The sequence below is a fragment of the Anastrepha obliqua genome, chromosome 3 (genome assembly GCF_027943255.1).
Source record: "Anastrepha obliqua isolate idAnaObli1 chromosome 3, idAnaObli1_1.0, whole genome shotgun sequence".
NCBI classification, from domain to species: domain Eukaryota; kingdom Metazoa; phylum Arthropoda; class Insecta; order Diptera; family Tephritidae; genus Anastrepha; species Anastrepha obliqua.
In genome coordinates, this window is record NC_072894.1 from 107289964 (window position 1) to 107310672 (window position 20709).

Sequence of the window (20709 nt, forward strand, 5' to 3'; positions counted from 1 at the left end):
TGACCGATGAGTACACAGATAATAACATAGGCATACCCTTACAAACATGTGAGCTACTCATCCTCGAAGAAAGTGTAATAGTAGCGAATGAAAGATGGCGTAATGAAGCCACTTGTAAAATCGCCCGACAGCTGTGGCCGACTCTCAATGATAAACGCACGGAACTTCTACTAAGAAGAGATAAGCACAGTCTTAATAATTAGTAAAAGGCTTGGGTGATTCAAAGTCAGCTGTTTGATAAAATAAAGTACCCGATACCGAAAGAATCGATACCGAAGTACTTGATTCGCAAAAGTTATCGATTCTTTCCATCGCTAATGTTTGTGAATTTAGTTTTCTTTTTTTGGTTTCAAAAAGGAATTTTTATTAAATTACATATGTACACTGCGCTCAATAACTACAGCATAGGGACTTATTGACAAGTTTTCATAATTTATTTGTTTTTAGTTTCTGTTGTTTGTTCAGTCTCCTACAAAAACTATAATATATATACAGGATGGCGCAAAATTACTTACCCTATCAGACGATTTATAACTTTTGCAAATGGTGTCGTATATCAATCAAACTTGACGCTTGTGAGCTAGACAGCTGCAGTATACAAGTAAACAAACAAATTATGGAGCGCATAAAGATGAAAATAGAGATTTCCATTACACAAAGTAATTGTTTTAGTAATTAGGTTATTCAAAAACAAATTTGGATGATTAATTTTGCGTCACCTTGTAAATAAGTTTCATACCTTGTGCAAAATTAAAAAAAAAAATCGACAAATTTTATAAAAATTTCCCGTTTTTCAATCAGAAAACAAAAATTTCGAACATTCGTTTTATGAAGGAAATGTTCAAGACCGCCAGAAAAAAAATTTATTTTAGACTTTCTTGAAACTTGCACTGTACTATCACAAAATTTAGTGGGCTATAAAACTGCTTTAAAACGTAAAATTTTTTTCTGAATTTGCACAAAACTTAAAAAATGGATTCGTATGGTTTTTGTAGTAAACTGAACTATGGGTAGTTTGGATGGCAAGAGTACATCAGGTACATTTCAAGTAGCACTTACGTGCTGTTTTGATACCATAATGTGGATCACTGCTGCGAAAAAAAAAATTTAGGGAAGAGAAAACCATTTACAGCCATCCAGTGCTGTTGATGTAGTAGAGGAGAGAAAACTGATCTAGGCTGGAGACGTTCCGCAAGCCATCCCCAAAGGGTACGCTAAGGAATCTCAAGCGCCTAGCCGCCAGAGCCGGAAATTTGCAAAGAAAGGGCTCAACAGTCTCTTTCTCTGCAGTATCCCCACAGCTTTTTCAATTGGGGTTGTACGGAATTCCAAGCTTCTCCGCATGAGTGCCGATCACCCAACAACAGACTGCACTATATTTTCATAAAAAAAAAAAAAATTATAATTGAATGAGAAACAAATAAATTATCAAAACTTGTCAATAAGTACTAGTGCCATAATTATTTAAGGCACTGTATGTAAGTAAATAACGATACTCAAATTGTTAATTACAGCTGGCTTAACTATTCATAAAATACAATTTTAAAATAAGTATTATAAAATAATAATATTCAATGTTTTAAAATATTAATAATTCATGAAGTATGTATGTATGTAGGTATGTATGTAAATATACTACATTTTTTCCCTTAAGTAAATATTGACTACTTCAATTAGTTTATCAATTCCAATTTCATTCCCAATTAACTCACAACACTTTTGATTTAGGCTTTCGTGTTTCGCCAACAAAATAAACCAAAAAGCAAAAATAAATAATAAACTGAGAGTGTGAGAGAAAACTGAGAGCACTTGTTCGTCGCTTCATGTGTTTGTACTGATAAATATAATACAATAATAAATGTTTTGTTTGGCATATCGCGCTGAAAACCACATACTTCTGGTTTTTCGCAGTAGATTTATCCTCAAAACGTGATGGCGCACAAAAAAAAACCAACAACAAAGAGAGCAGAGCAGCCACCACCATAATGCAGGTCAAACTGTAGCGCGCGCTCTAAATTTTTTTATTTATTTTGTTTTTTCAACGTTAACGAACACATCATTCATAGTCATAATCGCAATTGGGAAAAACAAGGCGAAAATAATACAGTGGGCAAATTGTGGTAAAAAATAGCCAATAAAGTTAATTAATTTATCACAAATGTTATATATATTGGTTCGGTTTAAGGGATTAGGGGTAATCAGAATTTTCAAAAAATTGGATTTTTTTTTGCATTTTCTTAGAGTATTTTTTTTTTCTCTTAGAGTATAATATCTTACAAATATTGGCAACGCCTACACTACAAAGGCATATAAATGCATTAGAAGCTTGGCTTAAAAACTGGAGAATGAAGGTTAATGAAACCAAATGCATGCATATTACTTTTACTCTATGGAAAGAAACTTGCCCTGCAGTTACAATTAATGATCAGAATATACCACAAAAAAATAAAATAAAATATTTTGAAATTCACTTAGATAGCAGATTCGCATATTGAAAAGAAAGTGACTAATATCAAGCTTAAAGTGAAAAACCTATATTGGATGCTTTATTGGAAATCAGAATTTTTCTCTAGAGTACAAAGTGCTACTATATTAAGCCATGCTATAACCAATATGGGCATATAATATAGAAACGCGGGAACTGAGAGGGAACTTCAGAGAGTGCAATATAAAGCATTGCGAATAATTACGGGAGTTCCATGGTCATCCCACTACAATTCTTCATCAATAAATATCTCTGCATTATCTTAATGAATGAGGAACCCCTCCTTAGGCAAATCAAACGCAGAAAGTGGCGATGGATAGGTCACACATTGAGAAAACCACCAGATAGCATCACGAGAATGGTACTGGACTAGAACCCACAAGGGAGCAGAGGTCGCGGTCGATCAAAAAACGCTTGGAGAAGGTTGATGCTGCGCGAACTAGCAGATGCCGACATCTCATGGGACGGTGCAAAAACAACAGCACAAAACCGTTTACGATGGAAGGGTCATGTCGAGGTCCTATGCTCACGAGAGGAGTGAACAAAGAAAAAAAAACGAAACAAAAAAATGGTACATAAAGAACGCTAACATTCACAGAGACATTTGCATACCTCGGGTAGCCGATGAAATAGTACGTTTGAGCAAAAAATACCTACAAAAGCAAGAAGACCATCCCAATAAACTAGCCCGAAATCTATTTCTAAACGAAAGATAAACGCAGTTTCAAGGAAGACTGGGAGGTAGGCCTTTCCAGCTCCCTCCATCCAATTCCATCATATCAAAAAAACGAAACAAATCGCACATACTCCAGACTGGGAACTAGGGTTTTCCGGCTTCCAGCTACGAAAATTCGGAGACTTTATTACTCGAAAAAATTGCACAATATGCACAAAGGATAACGGAATTTTTAAGGGAAACTGCAAACTATTATAGTCCTTTCCGACTTCCAGCTACGAAGAATCAGAGAGTGGAAACCCGTCCTTTCTGGCTACCTCCATTCATTCACTTCCATCACATTCATACCCGATTCAATCATATATGTACATATATATTTCATTGAATAAAAAGTTAGTTTCTTAGCACTAGCAAGGAAACATAATACTCTAGCACATAAGATTTGTAAACTTACTGCGAGTTTCTACTGCAAGAAAGGTTCAATAAATAAAGAAAATGAAAATGTGTGATATAGGGCACATTAAAGATATATTTTAAGCATAATTCACATGAAAAGTTCCCACTGTACTCCGCTCGCCTCAGTGCGTTAGTTGCTGTAGTCTGAGCCGGTTGCCGGCATAGCGCGCTCAGTATAAGTTTGCCATCACATTGGGTGTTTAAGGTCGATCAGTTGTTGGTTACAGTTAAAAGTTGGCGCACGTTCTGAATTTCGAATTTGCTTCGAAGGCGTTAGTTCGTTTTTTTTGTTGTTCAATATTCCACTTCTATACAAATAAAATAAGTATGTATGTGTGTATGTACATCCATTCATATAATTATTCTATAAATCAAAAACTTAAAAGTGCTTAAAAATTTATTGAATAATAAGTTAAATTAAAATTTTTCATTGCGATTAAATGGAATTTATTTGGTGAACAAATAAGCTGAGAGACAGTGGCATAAACAACCAGTTGAGGTATATTATTTTAATGCTGATGAGCAAGCGAAAACTATAAACTATTAAAGCCAACAACTAACACAACGCCTTCATTTCAAAATTATAAACAACAAAGTAACACACCTTCCAAAACAAAACAAAAAAAGGTGAGCACACTTGTGCAAATTGCTATTGTAAACAAATATAATATAATATTTCCGATGAAAAAACAAAACAGTTATACAATTTTTCCTTGCTTTTGTGCCATGTAGAACTAAAAAGTTGACAGTCTTCGAGCATCAAGGGAACAGCTGTATACATTTTCATTGAAAATCCGCTAACTGAATCAATTCAGGCTTCATACAAGCGGAATTTGTAAACAAATTTTAATGGAGGCGATAAAAGGCGCATTTGACGGCAGTCAATTACTGACTCTATTCATAATGCATTAGCAACACCTTGCTGAATGACGATCGTGAAAGTTTGTCTAACTTTGAAAAAAGAATAATACCTATTTTTGTTTGCTATTTAAAACTTTTAGGAAAGAATGAAAAAAGAAAACGTAAAATTGTGAAAACAAATACCAAAAGATATGAAGTGAAGGCATTACCGAGAATTGCGTTTAGTGGGTAACGTACTATCGGTGCTGAACGTCAATTTGGGGTAATACGAAAAAACAAAAATACTTTTCAAATCCAAAGCACTACAAATGAAGCTAATAATAGTTAATCTCTTTTTTGCGAGTTGTGAATAAAAAATTCCCTTTAGTGAATTAAAATTTTTAAATGCTAAATTTCTAGTAGCAAAAATCGAAAGCTGAATTTAGGTTAGTACACATTTTGACTGATCATTATTTGTTTGTTTTTTCCTTTCTAGTTTGTTTACGGCCAAGATGTATTGGAAGCCTGTATTTTTCAGGTTACAGGGCACCGGGTACTCAAAGTATAAATAATTAAAAAGGCCACAAATTTAGTTTGGAAAATTACTCTTATTCAATTCAAAGTAAAAAATGTGTGAAAATAGCACAAAACTAAGAATGAATTTACTTTTGCTCGATATGACCACATTTTGCCTTGACTATGGCCTTGAGATGGTCCAGAAACAAGTCGCAAGCCGGGTACTCAAAGTATAAATAATTAAAAAGGCCACAAATTTAGTTTGGAAAATTACTCTTATTCAATTCAAAGTAAAAAATGTGTGAAAATAGCACAAAACTAAGAATGAATTTACTTTTGCTCGATATGACCACATTTTGCCTTGACTATGGCCTTGAGATGGTCCAGAAACAAGTCGCAGATGCCCGAAAGTGGCTTGCAGGTATTTTGGCCCACTTGTGGACAATGGGTTTTTTCAACGCCTCGAGACTGGTAAATCTTTCAGTTCGAACGTTGCTCCCCAAAATGACCCAAAGAGAATAATCCATCGGATTAGCGTCTGGTGAATTTGCCATTGTGTGGATGTCCGGAACGTTGTTTTTTAGGCATTCTGATGCCCGTGCATCAGCTGAAATTGGTTACACTTCGAGTGCCGGACCCTGTATCTACCGAACCCCCTGTCGTCCTCTACCGTTCTACTCGCTTCACTATTGGATAAGAACAATAGTAAAATATGGTAAATTTAAATAAAACAACAACAGTGGGAGATATCAAATTGATTGATTGACTAAATTTTCAATCCACATTCATGTCATAATGAATGGAGTGGCAGTTCAACGGCAGTCTCCGCTGCACTAGCAGAGCTGCAAGCATCATCATCAATACGCCTCCATTCTTATCGACAGTCCGTTTTCGCTCTACGTTGTCAGATTTTCATCTTTCGTATATCGTCTTCTACGTCTTACAAGCATCGTCTCCTTGACCGTCCTCTCCTTCTTGCTTCTTCAGCGTTTGCTTCAAATACTTTTTTGGTCGCTCTTTCGCTGATCATCCTTAAAATGAGTCCATACCACCTTAACCTTTGAGACTTCACATTGCATTTCCTCCCGAATTAAACCACTGAGCTCGTGGTTATACCGTATACGATATGTATCGTCTTCTAATTGTATAGGGCGGAATATTCTTCTTCAAATCGCATCAGTAAATTCACTTCATTAACCTTAAGGACTCAGCCGTAGGTGAGAACCGGTCTTGTTATACAATAGTTTTGTACATCTGCAGTTTTTGTTCCTTTGATTTCAATGAAGACTTCATAAGTTTGATAAGGCCAAAATATGCTCTGTTAGCTGCCTGAATACGGTCGTGTATAGATAAGGCCATACCCTTATTTATGCTGAGTACTACGCCTAAGTATTTAAACTCTTGCATGAACTTAAAAACATTCTGATTCTGATGTGACTATCGATGCTTCCCACCTCATTATCGCTTTGCTATAAACAACGGACAATCTTTATATATGTATTGATGCTTGGTCGAACACCTGCGAGTCGTGTTCGCTCCAATAACAGAAATTTTGCTTGACATAGCCACTGAGCCTAAAATGGATCTCATTCGAGAATAAGATTTTTGGCTAAAATATGGACTCACCTATTTACCATTCAGACGAAATTTCCAAACGTTCGCCAAGCGTGAACAATACATGATGAAGTGGCAAAACATGCAGAATACTTTGACAGCTGGATTGGTTTGATAGCTATTGAAATGTAACTATTGGAAAAGCCAAGATTCGGCTTTTCAAGGTGGTAGCAAGAACAAATTTTTTTAAATTAGAACTGTCAAGGAACTAGAGGTGGAAAGACCTATCTGTCTCTGGATCTCTTCCCTGCTTGGCTGCAAGGAAGTTAATGTGGTCGCTAGAGGGGCTAAAGTCACTAGATTCGTTCACAGGGGGATGCTGCAAGGTGGTGCTCTTTCGCCCCTACTTTGGCTAGTTGCTATTGATGAAGGTCTGATAATGCTAAATAAGTGTGGGGTAAGGTAGTAGCATACGCTGGTGACTTAGTCCTGATGGTATCGAGACCGTTTTCCTCAGTCATGGATGAGATTTTCGAAAGGTTAGTGGCTGTACTCAGTCAGAGTAAACTCTGACAAAACGGAGCTGGTGCTATTTACCAGAAAATATAAACCTCCACCCTTTCGACTTCGCAAATTAACCACCACTTGACTCCAAACTCCATTGGAAGCTACACATTGAAAATCGGGTAAATAAGGTCAGTATAGCCTTCTTCTCCTGCAAATCAACAATATGTTTGGTAAAAAATGGGGACTCAAGCCACAGGTCGTGCTGTGGATGTACAGCGTAGCGGTTTTACCAATTTTAACGTATGGATGCCTAGTTTGGTGGCAAGCTCTTCGGAAGGGCTATAATATTACTAAACTGCGGAGGTTGCAAAGCACTGCATGCATTGGCATCACCGGAGCATGTAAAACTTGCCCCACTGCTGCCCTGAATGTCGTTTTGTACTTACTTCCCATTCACTTTCACGTTATTTCCATCGCACCTCAAAGTGCAATCGGGTTAAAGGAGATTGGCCTCTGGAGGCAATCTCTCAAGGGACATGATAGCATTTTCAGGCAGTTAACACCGTATTTTTTCGAACTTCGAACAGATCTCCCTATCCGCAAATTAGAGTTTGAGGGTCGTGCTATCGGCAATCTTTCCAAATAGGCAGGATTGGATCGAGGCTGCACCTCTGTCTTCACTGATGGTCCCAAGATGGAATCGGGAGTCGGAGCAAGGGTTTTCTCTAAATCAGCCAATTTATTTATCTCCGTTAAACGATTGAACTCTGCTAATGTTTTTCAAGCAGAAGTCTTTTCGATCCCGCAAGCATGCAAAATGCTTAAGGAATGCGGGAGTGAGGAAGATATTAACATTTTCTCCGATAGTCAAGCCGCAATCAAGGCTCTGACGACGCCATAGTGCAGATCGAAACTAGTAAACTCGTGTAATGAGGATATCAAATCTCTTGGGTGTGCAGGTAATATTTCTCTGGTCTGGGTTCCAGGCTATAGGAACATAGAGGGAAATAAAATTGCTGATGAGATTACCAGGAAGAAACTGAATTGGCCTCAGAGACCTCCTACTCGGGCATCGGCATCCCCCTGACAGTGGTTAAAGGGGAGCTGCACATATTATTTTTCAGGAAAACGCATTTCTTCATGTGCTATTTCGAAAACCCTTTGACCCCAGTACAATATACGTAGGACTCAGAGAGTCCTTTGTACTTCTCGCCATTCAATTTCCACACTCGTAGCTGTGTTTATCGGTCACTGAACGATCGGCGCACACGCGAGAAAGCTAGGGTTACCATTTAACCCCTATTGCAGAATCTGTGGGGACATTTCAGAGAAGGAGACTGTTGAGCACTTTCTCTGTAAATGTACGGGTTTGGCAGCTAGATGATTAAGATCACTGGGTGCTCCTTTCTTCGACAGTCTGGGGCAGTGGGCCAACCTAAATTCCATCAATCTTCTCCATTATATCAACAGCTCTGGCTGACTGTAGTTATCTGCCCGTAGGAGTGTATCAAAACGGCGCTTTATTGCTACTTGAGGTGTGCCAGACTGGCACTTCAACCATTTCACCTACCGTCAAGGAAAGAGAATAGAAGAATGGAACGAATGACAAGTAGATAAAATTATTTGTCGCGTATTCACAACACAACAAAAACTTTCCGTTATTCCGTTTGACTTACATTTCAAAATTAAAGGCGAGTTGAAGAAGAAGCAATCAACTATTCTAACCGCACTACCTTTTATAGATACCGCAACCGCAACCACCGCACTTGTTGTAGGGCCCTCAACGCCCTGAGTCGATATTTTTTTTATTTTCTTATGTATTCTGGACAAATTTCTTTCCACTCTTCAAGTATCGCCTTTTGAAGATGAGATTTGTTACGGATGTCATATTTTCTTAAATTTTCCTTCAAAACCGACCTCAAATTTTCAACGACGTTCCAATCCGGTGATTGTGCAGGAGTTTCAACAATGTGGGGACATTTATATAATTCTTATATTAGCGAGCAGAGAAAGGGCACAGCGAATGCACCTTCTTCTTCTTCTTAATTGGCGCTATAACCGCTTACGCGATTTTGGCCGAGTTTAACAAAGCGCGCCAGTCGTTTCTTTCTCGTGCTAACCGGCGCCAGTTGGACACACCAAGTGAAGCCAAGTCCTTCTCCACCTGATCTTTCCAACGCAGAGGAGGCCGCCCTCTTCCTCTGCTACCACCAGCTGGTACCGCATCGAATACTTTCAAAGCCGGAGCGTTTGTATCCATTCGGACGACATGACCCAGCCAACGTAACCGCTGGATCTTTATTCGCTGCGCTATGTCTATGTCGTCGTAAAGCTCATACAGCTCATCGTTCCATCGTCTGCGATATTCGCCGTTGCCAACGTGCAAAGGTCCAAAAATCTTACGCAGAACTTTTCTCTCGAACACTCCAAGCGTCGCTTCATCGGATGTTGTCATCGTCCAAGCTTCTGCGCCATACGTTGGGACGGGCATGATGAGAGTCTTGTAGAGTGTTAGTTTTGTTCGTCGAGAGAGGACTTTACTACTCAATTGCCTACTTAGTCCAAAGTAGCACTTGTTGGCAAGAGAGATTCTACGTCGAATTGTCGTTCCGCTACCCGATCATGACGAGGTGAGAATAGCGATAACGCGGCTAAAGAACAACAAAGCCGCGGGCGCCGACGGACTGCCGGGTGAGCTATTCGGCGAGGAGCTGGTAAGGTGCATGCATCAGCTTCTATGCAAAATATGGTCGGATGAAAGCATGCCTGCCGATTGGAGTTTAAGTGTGCTCTGCCCAATCCACAAGAAGGGCGATCCTGCAATTTGTGCCAATTACCGCGGGATTAGTCTTCTAAATATCGCCTATAAGGTTCTAGCGAGCGTATTGTGTGAAAGGTGAAGCCCACCGTCAACCAACTGATTGGACCTTATCAGTGTGGCTTCAGACCTGGAAAGTCTACCATCGACCAAATATTCTCAATACGCCAAATCTTGGAAAAGACCCATGAAAGGAGAATCGACACACACCATCTTTTCGTCGACTTCAAAGCTGCATTCGACAGTACGGAAAGGAGTTACCTGTATGCCGCGATGTCTGAATTTGGTATCCCCGCAAAACTAATACGGCTATGTAAGATGACGTTGCTCAACACCAGCAGCGCCGTCCGAATTGGGAAAGACCTCTCCGAGCCGTTTGATACCAAACGAGGTTTCAGACAGGGTGACTCGCTGTCGTGTGACTTCTTTAACCTGATGTTGGAGAGCATCGTACGAGTCGCAGAACTTAATCGCTCAGGCACAATTTTTTATAAGAGCGTACAATTGCTGGCGTATGCCGCTGATATTGACATCATCATCGGCCTTACCAACCGCGCTGTTAGTTCTGCCTTCTCCAAACTGGATAAAGAGGCAAAGCGAATGGGTCTGGTGGTGAACGAGGACAAAACGAAGTACCTCAGCGAATGCACCTAATATCGCTTATTTCAGGGTCAACGTGGTTGCATTGAATATTTCGAATTATCTTTTTTTACCTTCATTTTTAAATGCTGTTACACACGACTGGATTTAGTCAAAAGAGGTCTTAAAGACCTTTTTTAAGCACAATATTACATTTAATCGCCGCATAGATCGTGAGAGGATCGGAATATGGCCAGACAGTTATGCAAAAATAATTGAAAAATATGAAATTGTCTTTTTATAACATTGCTAAAAATAAATCAGCCCATAATCCATCCTTTCCATTACCTCCCTTTGCATTTAACTAAAATTTCCAGTAGGGTGTCAACTCCTATTGAAAACTATTATAAATAGGCTTTACAAACTGAAATTGCGACTGCAAAGCTTGCAACAATAGATAAGTCCTATTATGCGCCTATTATTATTCCAACACAATGCAGGGAGTTTTTAAAATTTATTTCCATTTAAAACTACTAAAGAAATAATAATTGGATTGGAAATACTAATAATAAGTTTACTGAACATGCAAGCTTCGTTACGCTTACAGCCTTTGTTATAACAAATTCTATGTGCGCTACTCTAAAGTGTAGTTAAAAAGTAATTTGTAGCTTGTCACAAATAAGCACTTAACTTAAAATTCACAATTTTCTATTTCAGCTTTATTGAATCATGAGACCATTGGACGTCGCTTACCGACTATTGCCGGGCATCAAATGGTTGCATGGCTATACGGCGCAAGATGCTATAGCCGATCTGATTGCGGGCATTACTGTGGGTCTAACGGTATTGCCACAGGGTCTGGCCTATGCAACATTGGCCGGGCTGGAACCACAAGTGAGTACCCGCCCCATGCAGCTTGACAAATAACTAGAAATATTTTTCACCACTACATACTCACATATCCATCTACCTCGAAACTTTTCAGTATGGCCTGTACTCTGCATTTATTGGTGGCATTGTTTATGCCTTTTTGGGCTCCTGCCGACAAGTTACTATCGGACCAACAGCATTGCTGGCGCTAATGACCAGCCGGCATACGAGCTTCGGTTTGAACTCAGGTCCAGCTTATGCGATATTGCTTTGCTTGATCTCGGGAATTGTTGAGTTTCTAATGGCTGTGCTGCGCTTAGGTAGGCAGCTTTGCATATGAAGTATATTAATTGAATGGAATAATTTGTATGTGGAAACTTTTATTCTTCATGTTTACATAAAGGCGCACTTGTGGACCTAATTTCACTGCCAGTTACCGTGGGTTTCACCTCAGCGACAGCGGTCATAATTGGCACCTCGCAGTTGAAAGTAAGTACACTATAGGGGTTCATATATAATACAAAGAGGCGCAAAATTAATCGCCATAGGTTTATATTTCTTGCAAATGATGTACGTTAATCATATTTGACACTTGTGAACTGGAAAGCAGCAGTTTACAGACAAGCAAAGGAACGCTTGAAGGTCAAAATAAAGATTTTCATCACTGAAATTTTTTTTTGTATTTAATATTTTTTGTATTTAGTAAGAAAATTATTCAAAAACAAAATTGGATGATAAATTTTGCGCCATCTTGTATATAATATTTCACCGATTTCTAAATTTCATGTAGTTTTTTTATTGATAAACTGTGTACGTTTCAGGGCCTGCTGGGTATTCGCGGCGGGGGTGGCGGTTCAGGCTTTTTGAAAACCATGCAATCGGTTTTCACCAATTTGGACAATATTCGCTACGGCGATTTTACATTGGGCATCATTGCAATCACCATACTGCTCCTGTTGCGGGTGAGTAAATTGATGGAAATAAGTGCATTCTTGTTATGTGGAAGGGACGCAATACCTAGTAGATCTTTCAGGTCGCAATGCTAAATCCCAAATAAGAATACAGGGTGTCCGGTGGCAGAATTAGTTTTTAAATTTAAAGTTTGTTCCTAACCGCTGAGCATATGAGTGGGAGGGGACCGCGTTAGCTGCGTTATTCGTGCGGGTTAGGTATTTAGTCACGATGTCGCAGTGAATGGGTGACCAACGTGCGTTCGCAAACGAAGTATTTTGGTAGACGCTACAATAATTGACATTTACGTGATACCCCAAGTGAAAATTTGATTCGTTCCGGGCAACAATTTCGGTGGCAAATAGTGGATACATCGAGGACTAGTGGAAATATTGAACTTGTCGCTACGAATTTGGACGATAATCCGCGTCAGCCGATGCGCAAGAGAATGGCTCCCCTAGAACTTTCAAAAACTATTGTACTCAAAATATGGAGCGAGAGTCTTAGATCCTCTACCCCTTCAACTCGTAGAAGCACTTAAGTTCAACCATCGCGATTTGTGTAAAAATTTCTGCGAGATCCTTTTTGGGTGTTTTGTCGAGCTCCTAATCCTATTTGTGGCTTGCGTCTTGATGTTGTTCCACAAATGGAGGGACCTACAGTTTCAAGCCGACTCCGAACGGCAGATATTTTTTATGAGGAGGTTTTTCATGGCAGACATACACTCGGAGCCATTGCCTGCCGAGGGGCGATTGCTATTAGAAAACGTTTTTTCTTCATTTTGGTGTTTCACCGAGATTCGAATGATAGTCACGCACAAACCCATTCGGCTACGGCGAACACCTTCTGTGGGACAATGCTGGAGCGATTTTGTACGGTAAACACTATCTTCTGAAGTGATGCAGCTCATTTCCATTTAAATGGAAGTGTAAATAAGCAAAATTGCCGTTATTGGTTACCTAAAGGACGGAACCTAGTATTAAAACATCAACAGACACTTCACACTCGCAAAGTGACGGTTTAGTGTACCTTGTCAAGTAGTGGGATAATTGGACCATGGATATGTGAAGTATCAGACTGGCACTCGCCAAGTAGCACTAAAGCCCCGTTTTGATACCCTCCAACGGGCAAATAACTACAGCCAACCAGAGCTAAAGATATAACGGAGAAGGTTGATGGGATTTAGGTTGGACCACTGCCTCGAGCTGCCGAAGAAAGCAGCACTCAACGACTTTAATTGTCTGGCGGCCAAACCCGGATATTTACAAATAAAATGCTAAATAGTGTACTTCTCTGAAATGTCCTCACAGCTTCTGTGATGGGGATTAAATGGTAAACCTAGATTTTTTGCGTGAGTGCCGATCGTCCAATGACCGATAAGCACAGCTACACGTTTGGATATTGAATGGCGTGGAGTCTCTAGAACTTTCTCAGTCCCCCGTCTATTGTACTGGGGTCACAGGGTTATCGAAATACCACACGGAGGAATAGAGCTCCATCTGATCTGTGCTTTCCTGAGAAATAAGTTGTGCAATTCCTCTTTAACAACAGTCAGGCGGATGCCCATGACCGAGTGGGAGACCTCTGAAAGCAATTCAGGCAAACATGGTCGTTCCCACGACAGTCGGTTCGACGTAACCGGAACGACCCGGATTTATATCCGGCCAAGGACTGTCACTTCAGCAGCATTCCTCGTATATGCATGGGGAATGTTTATGCTGTTGCTACAACAACAACAACAACCCATACCTGGAAAGGTCATCAGCAATTTCATTTCCCTCCATGTGCCTATGTCCTGAAACCCAGGCCAGAGAAATGTTACTTGCACAAAAATTTCATCATATGAACATGTAAAATGTCTGATAGATATCTAGAGATAGCCAATAGCCACAGCAGATAGTGCTTTATATAAATTATAATTTTAATTCTGGTTAGCAGAAATAATAACTTTTAGAGTTAAGAGCAATACTTGATAATGGCTCGACAGGAGGTTCGTTTAGAAGTCCAAGACGTTTTTCTAATACTAATCAGCTTATTTCTTCTCACTAAATTTGAATCGAATTGTTCGTCTTTATGTATATTTTTCTTGTTCTTGTTTTTTCAGAAACTGAAAGATGTCAAAATACCCGGCCGTCGTGTACTCAGCGGCACACTTTGGGTCATTGCAACGGGTCGCAATGCCTTAATTGTGCTCATCGCTAGTATTTTAGCATACAACACATGTGAGACACGCGAGTCATGTCCGTTTGTCTTGACGGGGAAAGTAAAGAGCGGCTTTCCAGACGTTGAAGTGCCCAAATTCCATACCACAATACAGCTACCAAATGGCACTGCGATCGAACAGGATTATGTGGATATGGTAAAATACTTTTTAGACACCAAATAGTTAAATAAAATATGCACAAGAAATTTCGATATTTCCTGTTCTATTTTTCTTGCAGCTTAAAGAGCTTGGACCCTCCATGCTTATATTGCCCATAATCGCGGTGCTGGGAAATGTTGCCATATCGAAGGCTTTCAGCAGTGCTGGCATAAGCCCGACACGTGAATTGATTGCGCTTTCACTCTCCAATGTTGTCGGTTCGTTTTTCTCTTCAATGCCGGTTACTGGCTCTTTCTCACGCAGTGCTGTGAATCATGCGAGTGGTGTGCGTACACCCATTGGTGGTTTCTACACCAGTGCTCTGGTGTTATTGGCGCTCGGCTTGCTGGCACCCTACTTCCAATACATTCCAAAAGCGGCATTGAGCGCAGTCATCATATCGGCGGTGATATTCATGATCGAATTTGAGGTGAGTGGCATGGAAGAATTTTATTTGTTTAGATTTACCTTCTATGCGTGAGTTGAATGGACATTTGGAAACGTTATGAGCAGTAAAACTGCTAAGTAGTACAAGGTGGCGCAAAATTAATCGTCCATTTTTTTTCAATAACTTTTTTATTGTATAAAAAAAAAACTAGTTCACAAGTGTGAAATGTGATTGACGTACGATGCCATTTGCAAAAATTATATATTAAATCTTCTGATAGGTGATCAATTTTGCGCCACCTTGTAGTATCATTAGTAACGCTACTCTTTAGGCTAAATATACATACGATTGAAAAATATTTGTCGAAATTTGAAAATGTTCATGTATAGGGTGTTTTTTCAGCTGCCTGAGAACTATCGCTGTCGATAACTATGGTTTGACAGCTGAGAATGCCAAACTGTGTTGACATTTCTGTTCAGTAAGATTTAGCGGCCTCGGTAGTCTAGCGTAAGTGCACTAGCCAACCATCCTAGAGGGTACGAATCCCACGTAAAGCACGGTTTTCGCACTTTTCCAAATTTACCTTATTTCCCAGTTTCTAAAGACACAAAAAAAAGTCTAATTCCTCAATCCCAAAACCTTATCCTTTCCATCCTTACTCCCGCACAATAGTCAGAGCATTATTTGCATTGTGGCTGCAAAAACAAAGAAAAACACACAGTTACACATTGCATCAGTGGCGCCAGCAAGAGAAAGCGTGCGACCACGGTAATAGCGCAGACACACCAAATTTAGCGAATTCCTCAACCATCTGTGCGGTCCTTCTGGCAGAAAAATGTGAAACACAGATGGCGCTCTAAGCAGTTAGAAGGCGTTGTTCCTAAGCAACGACAAGTCTAATGACCTACTCTGAATCAAAATAGATTAACGAAACCAAAGCAAAACTGAGCCTTGTGGAGGCTATGATCCCGAGTGGAGTAAACAAGAAAAAAAAAAGGTTTGGGAAGTCATCATCATGAATCGTTTAACGCCAGAACAGCGCTTGCAAATTTTGAAAATTTACCCGGCGGCATCATCGGGCCTTATTTCTTTCGAAATGAGGAAGAAGTTGCCGTGAACGACGAATGGCGAACCCTATCGAGCCATGCTGACTGAATTTTTCGTTCCTCAAATTAATCAGCTAATCATCCACGTCATTTGGTTCCAACAAGACGGCGCAACTTGCCAATGCTGGATATGAAATTATTGACGAAATTATAATAAAAAATGCATTTCAACAATATTTCTGTACTGTGTTATCATTTGAAGCTCTCAAGCTCTTAAAAACCACCCGATATTAACTTGACTGACCATCACAAAGGACGGATCTATCTTTCTCGTTCAAGTGGGTCACGTCTTCGGGCAACCAATTATCTTAGATCTCTTTGAATTACTATCCCTATCATCTTCTAATTAATCCTCTAATTACCACTCCAAACCCTATCAAACTCAAAATTTGGGTAGTCAATCAAAAAGAGTCTTTGTCGAAGATTCGTGCTCAGACCACAGGTACATTGAGTTTCAGTGTGGCGAGGAGGCACAAATGCCATTGTTCTCTATAAACCCCAGAAAAACCTGCAGAACTTCAGTGGGGCGTTGCGGGACCTTGACGGGACGCCACCAAGATTTCGGAAAGAACAGGCTATTAAGGCGGCTGTTGAGAAACTCAACGATGCCTTAACTGAATGTTTGAGTCAGCATGTCCAATTCGACCTCTCCCTGACCGGACTCCCATTCCTTGATGGAATCCAGATGTTGAGGCGTGTGTCGAGAAAACTTCCAAACGTGGCCCTCAAGACTAACCTTGCTGAGGACTGGGAGTGATATCGTGATGTTCAGAAGAATTTCAAAAGGCTTATTCGGGAATCGAAAAGAGCCTCCTATAGCGAAAAGGGTTAGGATCCTGAAAAGGGACCCAACTGCAAAGCTGGGGTCACTTAGGAAATCTGATGGCTCCTTCACGGAGAGGAATCTCACTTTCCAGGTAATCAGATAAACGTCGGCCGGCAACAGCCCTTATTGATAGAGGCGGTTGTCAGAGCTGCTACACTGTCGCGGCATGACTGGTACGTTGCCAGATCAGTGGTAAATGAGGTCGCCATTCGATTTGCCATCAAATCTACAACATCATCGGCTACAAGCCGCCCGGACCAGATGACATGTATCCTGTCATGCTGAAGAAAGGCGTAGAGTGTCTGATAGTAGCCTTGAAGAAAATCTTCTCTGCATGCCAGGCACTGGCCTATATACCACGCTCTTGGAAGATGGTGAGGATCGCCTTCACCCCAAAGGTAGGAAGAGATGACTACACCAGCCCAAAAGCTTTGGACCCATCAGCATGACTTCTTTCATGCTGAAAAGTCCCGAACGACTGGTGGAATTGCGCAAAAAAAAGAGCACTCCATCAAAAGTGAGTTTATGTTATTCCAACTGCTCACGTTAAAATAAAAAAAAACTTTTTAAATGAATATTCGCAAGCTTTTGAATCAGATTTATTTATTCATTTAATTTTTTACGTTTTTTTTATAATGCTTAGATTTTTATGATAAACTTGAGTGCTCCTAAATAGTAAAGTTTATCACCACTACGTTTACAATAAAAAATTTAAACAAAAACCTATCTTACCAAATTTCTTTCCAGGTCGTTAAACCACTGTGGCGCTGCAGTCGTCGTGAATTGCTTCCCGGCGCCATCACATTCGTCGTCAGTTTGGCAATTGGCGTGGAAATCGGCTTGCTGTTGGGTGTGGGAGTAGATGTGGCGTATTTGGTGTATCGCGCCGCAAGGCCAGCACTTAGCGTATCCAAATTAAGGGTATTCAGCAAATTGGATTTTTTATTGACTAACAAAAAAAAAATTGCGAACCTAACACTTTTGACTCAACCATTTTAGACCACCAACGGCACTGAGTACATTCTCATGCGTCCCATACACAGTTCGCTCTACTTCCCAGCTATCGAGTGGGTGCGTACGGGTATCTCAAAGGCTGTGGCTATGCATGGCAGTGCGCCGGTTGTGTTGGACTGTGCCAATATGCATGGTTAGCAATTGATTTTATTGAATTTTTTATTATTACAGATTATAGCAAATTTAATTTTTCCGCCTTTGTAGAGCTCGATTTTACGGTTGCGCGCGGCATGGGCGCTTTGCATAAAGAATTGGCAAGCAATTCTGTGCCACTCTTTCTAATGAAAGCTTCGAAAGAGATCAGCGTAATACTGAAAGAGTCTACAAATTGTGAATTTCCAACTATAGAATCCCCAGATGATTTGGAATATATATTGGATAACAGTAAGTAAAGCGCTACACATTTTTATATTGGAAAAATTTGTAAAATTTTAAATCGTAAATGTGAAAATGGGAGCAATTAATTGGCCTTTTTTGGTGTCTATGCCTAGTAAAAACTAACCAAGTATCAGGTCAGTCCATAAGTTCGTGCGTTTTTTAAAGTATTTATTAATCAATAATATATTTTCCTTCATTATTTACAATGTCTTCCCAACGCACAGTGGTCCGACCAGAAGGCGTTGGCGGACAAAATTCAAAAACTCATTTAATTAAGCTGAAAACATATATTTAGGGGTTTTAAGAATCAGTGATGACGCCTGACCTTAGTTTTAGCAAATTTTAAATTCATTGAATACTATAAATACATTTTTACTTCCGTAATTAGCTGGTGAGTTCATTTTTACATTTTTCACGACCCCAGAGAGTACCACGTGGAGGTTTACGGTAAGGTTATTCTCTCCTCATTTTTTTTTTGTTTTTAGATTTTTTTTATTTTTTTTTTTTAATTTTAAAATTTTTTTTTATTTTTAATTTTTTTTTTATTTTTAATTTAAATTTTTTTTTTGTTTTAGTTTTTAAATTTTTTTTTGATATTTAGTTGTTTTTTTGTTTTTTCATTTTTAATTTTTTTTTATGATTCAGAATACTCGGTTTCTGATGAGCTGTTTTCTGAGGCTGGATCATTTTTCAAATTTTTGAAAATGGTGGTTTTGGCTTGTTTTTCGGAACCTTAGTTTTTGATATTATAACTACATCTGATGAACAAAGCAAAGCATTAAATAAATCTGTCATTGTTTTTTTAATTGTCTCTTAATGCTGATGGGGTCTGTGATGTCTTTTTCTGTCTTTTACACAAAATTGCATAAGCCATATGTAACGTTTTGCCTGTGGGTAAATGCACAAAAGCTACATTATTTTTAATTTGCGCAACTTTGCGCAACAGGTTTCAGTTTGAGATCATAGCTGAAATATGTGGCTACATCACTCATGTTGAGTTCAAGTGGACCGGTGTGGACCACTCGAAAAAATGATCTTTAAAAAAAAAAAAATTCGAAAAATTTTGAAATTTCAAAAAAAAAAAATTGGATTTTGTACCACAACTTAAAAGAATTATTACTGTTTCCGTTAATATATTCAATTATCTTTTTTTTCAATATTTGGTTAACAATCAAATGGTAATATTTATTTGCAGACATGAAAATGAAACTCTTGTATGAAGTACGATTTGCATACAATTTCATGTTTAAAGTCAAAAACCTACAATGAAAAATTTTTTAAATTAAGTAATATTTTCAGGAAATCTACCTTGAATATTTAAGAAAACATCTGCATTATCAAATTTTTATTTCAAAAATGTTGAAAAATTGAATTTTGTCCGGCCGCCGGACCACTGTGCAACGTTTAGGCACATTTTTAATTCCCTGCTCAAAAAATTTGTTGTCCTTGGAGCCAAAGTACGCTTCGATATCCCTTTTTATAGCTTCTTTTGAGGAGTAGTTCTTGTTACGCATATGGGATTGAAGTCCACGGAAAAGGTGATAATCACAAGGTGCAATATCCGGAGAGTATGGTGGATGCGGCATTAGCTCCCATCCGAGCTTGTTCAGCTTGCCTAATGTTTGCCTTGCGGTATGAGGTCTTGCGTTGTCGTGGTGAAACAAAACTTTGCGTCTATTCACTAGAGACGGTCGATTTTTGTTAAGTGCCTCACTCAGGTTTGATAGCAAATGGGAATAATAATCAGCAGTTATCGTCTGGTTTGGTTCCAGAAGTTCATTAAAAACAGTACCGGCCATATCCCACCAAATAGAGAGGAGAATCTTCTTGGGGTGAAGTCCATCTCTAAGGGTCGGTTCTGGTGTTTCATCTTTATCTAACCATTGGCGTGTGCTAACAGGATTATTGTAAAGAACCCATTGTTCATCACCAGTAACGATACGGTTCCAAAAACTTTCATTTTCAAGCCGTTGCAGCAACTGAGAAACACATTCACTCTCTGCTGAAGTTTGGCGACGGAAAGTCAATGCGGAACCCATTTTCCCAGCTTTGAAACCTTTCCCAACTGAATCAGGTGCCTGTGAACTATTTCATGCGATGAATTTATCCTCTGAGCTATCATATTGACTGTCAAATTTGGCTCAGCTTCCACAAGTTTGAGCAAGGCGTCGAAGTTAAAAGACTTCAGGACGACCAGCGCGCGGGGCATCCTCCACGTCGCAGTTACCACTTCGGAATTTTGAAAACCACTTTTGAACAGTGTTTATTTCTGCAGCAGCAGTTGTTGCATTTTTACCACTTTAAAAAAAAAATACAAAATATGCCTCTTATACGCGTTCGAAGATTCCATTTTATTTTTTAACAACACGTGTTTCTATCCGCG

General features: G+C 39.4%; 1 protein-coding gene across 8 annotated transcripts in view; it reads left to right on the forward strand.

Annotated features, from left to right (window-relative positions):
* Positions 1-20709, forward strand: part of LOC129243012 (sodium-independent sulfate anion transporter) — a 46711-nt gene that overhangs the window by 18016 nt on the left and 7986 nt on the right. For 2 of the 8 annotated variants that reach the window (XM_054880032.1, XM_054880025.1), the window contains exons 1-10: positions 3812-3942; positions 11149-11325; positions 11417-11621; positions 11705-11790; positions 12123-12263; positions 14357-14611; positions 14694-15044; positions 17682-17855; positions 17934-18081; positions 18153-18332. In XM_054880032.1, coding sequence (XP_054736007.1) covers positions 11161-11325; positions 11417-11621; positions 11705-11790; positions 12123-12263; positions 14357-14611; positions 14694-15044; positions 17682-17855; positions 17934-18081; positions 18153-18332 — 1705 coding nt within the window. In that variant the 5' untranslated portion in view covers positions 3812-3942; positions 11149-11160. The other 6 variants (XM_054880030.1, XM_054880031.1, XM_054880028.1 and 3 more) reach the window with 6 other exon arrangements.